The sequence below is a fragment of the Anser cygnoides genome, chromosome 3, assembly GCF_040182565.1.
Source record: "Anser cygnoides isolate HZ-2024a breed goose chromosome 3, Taihu_goose_T2T_genome, whole genome shotgun sequence".
Classification (NCBI taxonomy): Eukaryota; Metazoa; Chordata; class Aves; order Anseriformes; family Anatidae; genus Anser; species Anser cygnoides.
The window spans coordinates 3,965,909-3,975,907 of record NC_089875.1 but is presented as its reverse complement, the minus strand read 5'-3'; the positions used below and the strand labels follow the sequence as shown (position 1 = coordinate 3,975,907).

The window sequence follows — 9,999 nt, the reverse complement described above, 5'->3', positions numbered from 1 at the left end:
TCCATGTCCTTCTTGTAGCGAGGGGCCCAAAACTGAACACAGTACTCAAGGTGTGGCCTCACCAGAGCCGAGTACAGGGGCACAATCACTTCCCTAGACCTGCTGGCCACACTGCTTCTTATACAGGCCAGGATGCTGTTGGCCTTCTTGGCCACCTGGGCACACTGCTGGCTCATATTCAGCCGACTATCCACCAATACTCCCAGGTCCTTCTCGGCCAGGCAGCTTTCCAGCCACTCATCTCCCAGCCTGTAGCTCTGCTTGGGGTTGTTGCGCCCCAGGTGCAGGACCCGGCACTTGGCCTTGTTGAACTTCATACAGTTGACCTCAGCCCATCGCTCCAGCCTGTCCAGATCCTCCTGCAGAGCCTTCCTGCCCTCGAGCAGATCGACACACGCACTTAGCTTGGTGTCATCTGCAAACTTACTGAGGGTGCACTGGACGCCCTCATCCAGATCATCGATAAAGATATTAAAGAGGACCGGCCCCAGTACCGAGCCCTGGGGGACACCACTAGTGACCAGCCTCCAACCAGATTTGACTCCATTCACCACAACTCTCTGGGCCCGGCCATCCAGCCAGTTTCTAACCCAGCGAAGCGTACGCCAGTCCAAGCCCTGAGCAGCCAGTTTCTTGAGGAGAATGTTGTGGGGAACGGTGTCAAAAGCCTTACTGAGGTCAAGGTAAACCACATCCACAGCCTTTCCCTCATCCACCAAGCGCGTCACTTGGTCATAGAAGGAGATCAGGTTCGTCAAGCAGGACCTGCCTTTCATAAACCCATGCTGACTGGGCCTGATCGCCTGCTTGCCCTGCAAGTGCCGCGTGATGACCCTCAAGATAATCTGCTCCATGAGCTTTCCTGGCACTGAGGTCAAACTAACAGGCCTATAGTTCCCCGGGTCTGCCCTGCGGCCCTTCTTATAGATGGGCGTCACATTGGCTAGCCGCCAGTCAACTGGGACCTCCCCCGATAGCCAGGACTGCCGATAAATGATGGTAAGCGGCTCGGCCAGCTCCTCCGCCAGTTCTTTCAGTACCCTCGGGTGCATCCCATCCGGCCCCATCGACTTGCGCACATCCAAGCTCCGTAGCAGGTCGCCAACCATTTCCTCATGGATAGCGAAGGCAACATCCTGCTCCCCATCCCCTTCCACCAGCTCAAGGCACTGGGTATCCAGAGAACAACCGGTATTGCCGCTAAAGACTGAGGCAAAGGCGGCATTAAGCACCTCAGCCTTTTCCTCATCCTTAGTAACTAGGTTTCCCCTCGCATCCAGTAAAGGATGGAGATTCTCCTTAGTCTTCCGTTTCGCGTTGATATATTTGTAAAAGGATTTTTTGTTGTCTTTAATGGCAGTAGCCAGATTGAGCTCCAGATGAGCTTTGGCCTTTCTAATTTTCTCCCTGCACAGCCTCGCTACATCCTTGTAGTCCTCCTCAGTGGCCCGCCCTTTTTTCCAAAGATTATAAACCCTCTTTTTTCTGCTAAGCACAAGCCGCAACTCTCTGTTGAGCCAGGCCGGTCTTCTTCCATGCCGGCTCGTCTTTGGGCATGTGGGGACGGACCGCTCCTGTGCCATCACGATTTCCTTCTTGAGGAGCGCCCAGCCTTCCTGGACTCCTCTGCCCTTCAGAACCGCCTGCCAAGGGACTCGGCCAACCAGCGTCCTGAGCAGCTCAAAGTCAGCCCTCCGGAAGTCCAGTACAGCAGTTTTACTGGTCCCCTTCCTGGCCTCGCCAAGAATAGAGAACTCTACCATTTTGTGGTCACTCTGCCCAAGACAGCTTCTGACCACCACATCTCCCACCAGTCCTTCTCTGTTTGTGAAGAGAAGGTCTAGCGGGGCACCACCCCTGGTAGGTTCACTGACCAGCTGCGTCAGGAAGCTATCTCCCATGCTCTCCAGAAACCTCCTAGACTGCTTTCTGTATGCCGTGTTGTGTTTCCAGGATATGTCCGGGAAGTTGAAGTCCCCCACGAGGACAAGCGCCGACGATTTTGCAACTTCTGTCAGTTGCCTATAAAACTCCTCATCCGTCTCCTCATCCTGGTTCGGCGGTCTATAACAGACCCCGATCAGGATGCTAGCCTTGCCGGCCTTCCCGCGGATCCTAACCCACAGGGATTCAACCTTATCATTCCCAGCCTGGAGTTCCACAACATCAAAAGATTCTCTAATGAGAGGTAACTCAGACTTGCTCCAAAACAGCATCTTCAGCTCCAGTCACTTCTTCATCCAACCACAAGCTTCTTCCTAGTTCACTCTAAAGTCAGAGGAACCATCCCTTCCCAGGCTCATGCAAAGCTGCAGCAACAGCCAGTCATATCCTAAGAGACAGAAGGTATACTTGAACGTTCGTCTACAGGTAACACATGTTTTCCACTCAGTTTTGATAGTCTCTTGCAGGGAACAGTGGATCCATTCATTTAACAGAAATGCTTTTGGATCGCAGACTGCCTGGTATTGTATTCTGGCATAACTCCCTTAATTTCAGTGGAATTTGGCCAATTTACTCACCAACAATCAGATTCATAGTTGTATAAACTCTTATCACTGATCTCAGAATTCACCAGAAGGAAGAAGGATACCTTCAGATGGCTCCAAAATGGAACAAGATCAAAACCAAAACAAATAATAAATAATACACCCCCCTACAAAAAAAAAAAAAAAAAAAAAAAAAACATGCAGACCCATTCTGTAAATGCTCAGTTCTTCCTCAACACAGGATTAATACACCCCCCTACAAAAAAAAAAAAAAAAAAAAAACACCAAAAAAAATGCAGACCCATTCTGTAAATGCTCAGTTCTTCCTCAACACAGGATGACAGGATGTGCAGTTCACTATATTGCCAATACATCAAATACTTACTAGCAAAACTAAGAAAAATGCAGATCCAGGTCAATCACACTAGTTTTTCCATTTTAACACAGCTTTACCAAATGAACAGGAGAAAACAGGGAGCTTAAAGCATATTGGTTTTGCATGTCATTTGCAATATATATGTATATTACAGTTGAAAAACTTCTTAAGTGTAAAAACAACACATAACACAGAGTGAAAGGAATTGCTTTGTATCACCACAAAACAAAACTGCTTGTTTTTTTCTTCTGGCAACGTAAAATAAATAAGTGAGGCAGCTAAGGTTTTGTATCTTAAGTTTCTAAAATACAGTTAGTCATTCGCCTTCCTATTTTTTTTCATCTTTTTTTGTAACTTCTTATCCAACTAAAAAAACAAGCAGTAGCATTTAACTAGCAGGACAAGGGCATTTTCTAACCCAACAGCAGCCTTCAAGGCTACTTACATGTCAGGGCCTGTGCCCAATGAACTATATACATTGTTATGGGTACTTTTTTGGCAATGTAGAAAGAGAGCTTGTCGGTAATGCATAAAGACTAAAAAACACTAAAAACATAAGACAAAGAGACTCTTAAAAGTTGGAAAAGCACACAGAAAAGAATATCAAATAATATAACATAATTTCCCTAGAGAGCTTAAGCAAAAGCCAAGAAACCAACCTACACTTCAAGTGTCCCTAGGTAGCACTGTAAGTTTATGCAATTCTGCCACAACTGTATCTATTCTCAGTCATCACTCCCTCACTTATAGATCTCTGAAAAAAGAAACAAAGAATGCTTCACAGATATTTGACCTTGGTATATAGACTTAATCCACAAAACTCATCATTAGGAGCATTATCTCATGCAGTGCAAGCACTTGTTTTGACCCGCACTGTTCAATATCTCCTTAATTCATATCTATCAAATCTATGCAACACATGGGCAAAAAGCAACCATGCTTGTGTAAGACACAGAAGCCATCCATGACCTCATTAGCAGCAAAAACTCTACTTCATAAAAGATGATGCTAGCAGGCAGTATTGCATTGATTTCTAAAAGTACAGAAAAATGTGTTATTGGAATAGTGACTTTTTTTTTTTTTTAAATAAGAACTGCAAATGACTTAGGGCATTTTATTAAGCATTCTATTACTCTCATGTGAAAACAATTCAATGTGCTGACCAGTATGATTGCGGTGTGTGTATGTGAAGCTCTGTTAAAATCATCTTAGACTTTGAATCAGGAAGGGTTATTTTTCTCTACAGCCAAACATAATCCACAGCACATAAGCAACCTTTTCTCAAATAAAAACAGCAGTATACAAATATTTAGCATATAAATAAAGCAAAAGTCCACCACCACAAGACCATTTCAGGATTTAGAAATGAATCAAAAAGAACACACAAGAGCAAGGAAGGGAAGAGGAGAGGGGATTTGTAAGAAAGCGGATAGAGTAAAGTACAGAAAACAACAATTACAAGGAGATCAAATGATAATGAGGAAGAGAAGCAAATCTCAAAGTTAATAACACGATCAAAAACACATTAGCTAAAGTGAAAGATGGTTAGAGAAGGTCAGAGGGACGAAGAGATGGTAAGGGGAGCAGACAAGTGAAAACAGAAGGTCCCAGAGAAGGAGGAGAATGTCAAAAAACAGGTACAGGAGAAGCTGAAAAATATGGTCAAAAATAAAAAGTTGTCAGATGAGGCCAAAAAAAAGAAAAAAAGAGAAGGTCCGCCCCAAAAAGAGAAGGGCTGCCCCAAAAAGAAAAAACATTGCAAATGTGTGAGGTGTGAAAAGTTGTAAGAAGTGAGAAAGGACAAGAAGATGATAGGAATAATGTTTGACAACATGTTCAAAAAGCAGTTAAGAGAACAAGTTAGTAAATAGTGTCGATCTGAACGCAAAAAAGAAGGTCTGGAAGAAAAATGGACATGTCAGATGACATGTGGAAAAAGACCACCAGAAAAGAAAGCAGAGACTCGGATAATTGAAAGAAGGCCACAGAAATGCATGTCTGAAAATACGAGGAATAAGAGGGTCAGAGACTGAGAAAATGACCACAAAATTAAAGAAGTTAGAAAGCTGGAGAAAAAGTCAGGCATGGAGAAAAAAGACAGTCAGAGGGATGAATAGGAGAATGTCAGACAAGATAAAAAAAGATGGTTAGAGAAAGTAGAAGAGAATATCAGTGAAAAGGTCAGTAATGGCAAAAACACCTGAAAACAAGGTCAGAGTGGCAAAAACAAGGTCAGGAAAACTCAGCAAAAAATGTCAGACATGGGAAAATAATCAAAAGGAAGGTCAGGGGAGCAAAAAAAAAAAAGTCAGAAGGAAGATAAGTAAAAAAAAAAAAGGCCAAAGTCATCAGCAAAAGAGTTCAAGCATGGGAACAAGATAAGAAAGGTCAGAAAAAGAGTGCCAGACACTGGGAGAAAAGGTAGGAAGGAAAAAAAAGAAATCTAGAAAAGATCAAAGAAAAATGATCAGGCAAAGGAAGAAGTTAGAAAAGATCAGAAAATGAAAAAAAAAAGTCAGAAAAATCAGAGAAAATGGAGCCTAGGCATATAAATTGAGAAAAGATGAGAGAGCAGGCACAGGAAAAAAAACTTGAGGGGGAACAGCAAAAAGACTGATAGACATGGGGAAAACGGAAAACTGACAAATAAAACGTTCAGAAAATAAAAAAGTGAAGAGAAGTAAATAGAAAAATGTCTCAGAAGGCCAAAAAGGAGGTCCAGGAGAAGGCCAAAAGTAGGTCCATCAACGATGGGAATATAATAGCCACTATGTTACACATTTAGAAAGTATTCAGAAGAATGGTTTAGTAACAAATGCTGGTCTGTGTACAGGAGTGAAGGGGCTGACGTATCTTCTGGGTTTGAAGACACCCAAGAAGAGATATCGGAGAGACCAAGATAATACTAGAATAAGAGGAGGGCCCAAGGAGGGCCCAGAGGAGGGCACAAGGACGGCACAAGGAGGGCACAAAGAAGGCCGGAGGAGGGCCCAAAGAAGGGCGCAAAGAAGGCCCGAGGAGGGCACGAAGAAGGCCCGAGGAGGGCACGAAGAAGGCCCGAGGAGGGCACGAAGAAGGCCCGAGGAGGGCACGAAGAAGGGTGCAAAGAAGGCCCGAGGAGGCCTAAGGGCCGAAAGAAGGCCCGAGGAGGGCGCACAGAGAAGGCCCGAGGAGGGCCCGAGGAGAGCGCAAAGAGAAGGCCCGAGGAGGGTGTGCAGAGAAGGCCCGAGGAGGGCCCGAAGAAGGGCACAAAGAAGGCCCGAGGGGGGCTCGAGGAGGGTGCAAAGAAGGCCCGAGGAGGGCCCATGAAGGGCGCAAAGAAGGCCCGAGGAGGGCCCATGAAGGGCGCAAAGAAGGCCCGAGGAGGGCCCATGAAGGGCGCAAAGAAGGCCCGAGGAGGGCCCATGAAGGGCGCAAAGAAGGCCCGAGGAGGGCCCATGAAGGGCGCAAAGAAGGCCCGAGGAGGGCCCATGAAGGGCGCAAAGAAGGCCCGAGGAGGGCCCATGAAGGGCGCAAAGAAGGCCCGAGGAGGGCCCATGAAGGGCGCAAAGAAGGCCCGAGGAGGGCACGAAGAAGGCCCAAGGAGGGCCCAAAGAAGGCCCGAGGAGGGCACGAAGAAGGCCCAAGGAGGGCACGAAGAAGGCCCGAGGAGGGCCCAAAGAAGGGCCCAGAGGAGGGCCCGAAGAGGGCTCGAGGAGGGCCCAGAGAAGGCCTGAGGAGGGCCTGAGGGAGGCGCAAAGAAGGCCCGAGGGGGGCGTGCGAAGAAGGCCCGAGGGGGACATGAGAAGAAGGGCCTATAGAGGACACAAAGAAGGCCTGAGGAGGGCACGGAGAAGGCCCGAGGAGGGCCCGAAAAAGGCCCGAGGAGGGCCCAAAAAAGGGCGCAAAGAAGGCCTGAGGATAGCTTGCAGAGAAGGCTTGCGGAGGGCGGAAAGATGGCCCGAGGGGAGTCCGAAGAAGATGCAAAGAAGGCCCGGTGGGGGCCCAAGGAGGCCTAAGTACCGAAAGAAGGCCCGAGGAGGGCGCGCAGAGAAGGCCCGAGGAGGGCACGAAGAAGGCCCGAGGATGGCCTGAAGAAGGATGCAAAGAAGGCCCGAGGAGGCCTAAGGGCTGAAAGAAGGCCCGAGGAGAGCGCAAAGAGAAGGCCCAAGGAGGGCGTGCAGAGAAGGCCCGAGGAGGGCCCGAAGAAGGGCCCAGAGGAGGGCCCGAAGAGGGCTTGAGGAGGGCCCAGAGAAGGCCCGAGGAGGGCCTGAGGGGGGGCGCAAAGAAGGCCCGAGGAGGGCGTGCGAAGAAGGGCCTGTAGAGGGCGCAAAGAAGACCTGAGGAGGGCACGGAGAAGGCCCGAAGGCGGCCCGAGGAGAGCCCGAGGCGGGCGCGCAGAGAATTCCCGAGGCGGGCGCGCAGAGAATTCCCGAGGCGGGCGCGCAGAGAAGGCCCGAGGCGGGCGCGCAGAGAAGGCCCGAGGCGGGCGCGCAGAGAAGGCCCGAGGACGGTCCGAAGAAGGGCGCGGAGAAGGCCCGAGGAGGGCTCGCGGAGAAGGCCCGAGGAGGGCTCGCGGAGAAGGCCCGAGGAGGGCTCGCGGAGAAGGCCCGAGGAGGGCTCGCGGAGAAGGCCCGAGGAGGGCTCGCGGAGAAGGCCCGAGGAGGGCTCGCGGAGAAGGCCCGAGGAGGGCTCGCGGAGAAGGCCCGAGGAGGGCTCGCGGAGAAGGCCCGAAGAAGGGTGCAAAGAAGGGCCCAGAGGAGGCCAGAGGGGGGCCCGAGGAGGCCTAAGGGCCCAAAGAAGGCCCAAAGAAGGGCGCAAAGAAGGGTCCGAAGAAGGCCAGAGGGGGGCCTGAGGAGGCCTAAGGGCCAAAAGAAGGCCCAAGGAGGGCCCGAAGAAGGCCCGAGGACGGCCCGAGGGGGAAGCAAACAAGGCCCGAGCGGGGCACAAAGAAGGCCTGAGGAAGCCTAAGGGCCCAAAGAAGGCCAAAGGAGGACCCGGAGAAGGCCCAAGGAGGGCCGAGGAGGGCGCGGAGAAGACCCAAGGAGGCCCCAAAGAAAGCTCGAGGAAAGCCCGAGGAGGGTCTGAAGAAGGGCCCAAAGAAGGCCCGAGGAGGGCCCGTGGAGGGCGCAAAGAAGGCCTGAGGAGGGCGCAAAGAAGGCCCGAGGAGGCCTAAGGGCCGAAAGAAGGCCCAAGGAGGGCGCAGAGGAGGCCCGAAGAAGGGCCCGAGGAGGGCAAGAGGGGGGCGCAAAGAAGGCCCGAGGGGGGCTTGCGAAGAAGGTCCGAGGGGGGCGCGCAAAGAAGGCCCGAGGAGGGCGCGAAGAAGGCCTGAAGGCGGCCCGAGGAGAGCCCGAGGAGGGCATGAAGAGAAGGCCCGAGGCGGGCGCGCAGAGAAGGCCCGAGGAGGGCCCGAAGAAGGGCGCAAAGAAGGGCCCAGAGGAGGGCCCGAAGAAGGCCTGAGGAGGCCTAAGGGCCCAAAGAAGGCCCAAGGAGGGCCCAAAGAAGGGCCCAGAGGAGGGCCCGAAGAAGGCTCGAGGATGGCCCAGAGAAGGCCCAAGGAGGGTGTGTGAAGAAGGCCCGAGGAGGCCCCAGAGAAAGCCCAAGGCGGGTCTGAAGAAGGGCCCAAAGAAGGCCCGAGGAGCGCGCAAAGAAGGCCCGAATAAGGGCCCGAATAAGTGCACAAAATAGGCCCAATGAGGGTGCAAACGAGGCCCGAGGAGGGCCCAAAGAAGGCGCAAAGAAGGGCCCGTGGAGGGTGCAAAGAAGGCCCGAGGAGGGCCTGCGGAGGGCACAAAGAAGGCCCGAGGAAGGCACGAAGAAGGCCCGAAGGCGGCCCGAGGAGGGCACGCGGAGAAGGCCCGAGGCGGGCGCGCAGAGAAGGCCTGAGGGGGGGCCGAAGAAGGGCGCAAAGAAGGCCTGAGGGGGGCCCGAAGAAGGGCGCAAAGAAGGCCTGAGGGGGGCCCGAAGAAGGGCGCAAAGAAGGCCAGAGGAGGGCCCAAGGAGGCCTAAGGGCCCAAACAAGGCCCGAGGAGGGCGCGCAGAGAAGGCCCGAGGGGGGCCCGAAGAAGGCCCGAGGAGGGCCCGAAAAAGGGCGCAAAGAAGGCCCGAGGAGGGCCCGAGGAGGCCTAGGTGCCGAGAGAAGGCCCGAGGAGGGCCCGAGGAGGCCTAGGTGCCGAGAGAAGGCCCGAGGAGGGCCCGAGGAGGCGAGGGCGCGCAGAGAAGGCCCGAGGAGGCGAGGGCGCGCAGAGAAGGCCCGAGGAGGGCGCGCAGAGAAGGCCCGAGGAGGGCGCGCAGAGAAGGCCCGAGGAGGGCGCGCAGAGAAGGCCCGAGGAGGGCGCGCAGAGAAGGCCCGAGGAGGGCGCGCAGAGAAGGCCCGAGGAGGGCGCGCAGAGAAGGCCCGAGGAGGGCGCGCAGAGAAGGCCCGAGGAGGGCGCGCAGAGAAGGCCCGAGGAGGGCGCGCAGAGAAGGCCCGAGGAGGGCGCGCAGAGAAGGCCCGAGGAGGGCGCGCAGAGAAGGCCCGAGGAGGGCGCGCAGAGAAGGCCCGAGGAGGGCGCGCAGAGAAGGCCCGAGGAGGGCGCGCAGAGAAGGCCCGAGGAGGGCGCGCAGAGAAGGCCCGAGGAGGGCGCGCAGAGAAGGCCCGAGGAGGGCGCGCAGAGAAGGCCCGAGGAGGGTCCAAAGAAGGGCCCAGAGGAGGGCCCGAAGAAAGCCTGAAGAAGGCCCAAGGGGGGAGCAAACAAGGCCCGAGGGGGGCCCAAGGAGGCCTAAGGGCCGAAAGAAGGCCCGAGGAGGGCGCGCAGAGAAGGCCCGAGGATGGTCCGAAGAAGGGCGCAAAGAAGGCCTCAGGGGGGCCCGAAGAAGGGCGCAAAGAAGGTCTGAGGGGGGCCCGAAGAAGGCGCAAAGAAGGCCAGAGGAGGGCCCAAGGAGGCCTAAGGGCTGAAAGAAGGCCCAAGGAGGGCGCGCAGAGAAGGCCCGAGGGGGGCGCGAAGAAAGCCCGAACAAGGCTCGAAAAAGGCCCGAAGAAGGGCGCAAAGAAGGGCCCAGAGGAGGGTGCGCAAAGAAGGCCCGAGGAGGGCCCGAAAAAGGGCGCAAAGAAGGCCCGAGGAGGGCCCAAGGAGGCCTAAGTGCCGAAAGAAGGCCCGAGGAGGGCGCACAGAG

The 9,999-nt window shown here is 53.8% G+C and overlaps 1 protein-coding gene across 1 annotated transcript; it reads left to right on the top strand.

The window, feature by feature from the left end:
- The first annotated feature begins 8,205 nt into the window (after positions 1 to 8,205).
- Positions 8,206 to 9,555, top strand: LOC136790608 (uncharacterized). The gene is made up of 2 exons (XM_066995518.1): positions 8,206 to 8,298; positions 8,974 to 9,555. Exons 1-2 carry the CDS (start codon positions 8,206 to 8,208, stop codon positions 9,553 to 9,555), a joined length of 675 nt encoding a protein of 224 aa, XP_066851619.1.
- Positions 9,556 to 9,999: the final 444 nt, after the last annotated feature.

Excerpts from the sequence above, each read along its gene's own strand:
- LOC136790608 (XM_066995518.1), top strand. The coding sequence starts at position 8,206 with ATGAAGAGAAGGCCCGAGGCGGGCGCGCAGAGAAGGCCCGAGGAGGGC. Across the intron at positions 8,299-8,973 it reads CAGAGGAGGGCCCGAAGAAG|GTGCCGAGAGAAGGCCCGAG; the intron begins GCCTGAGGAGGC and ends GAGGAGGCCTAG.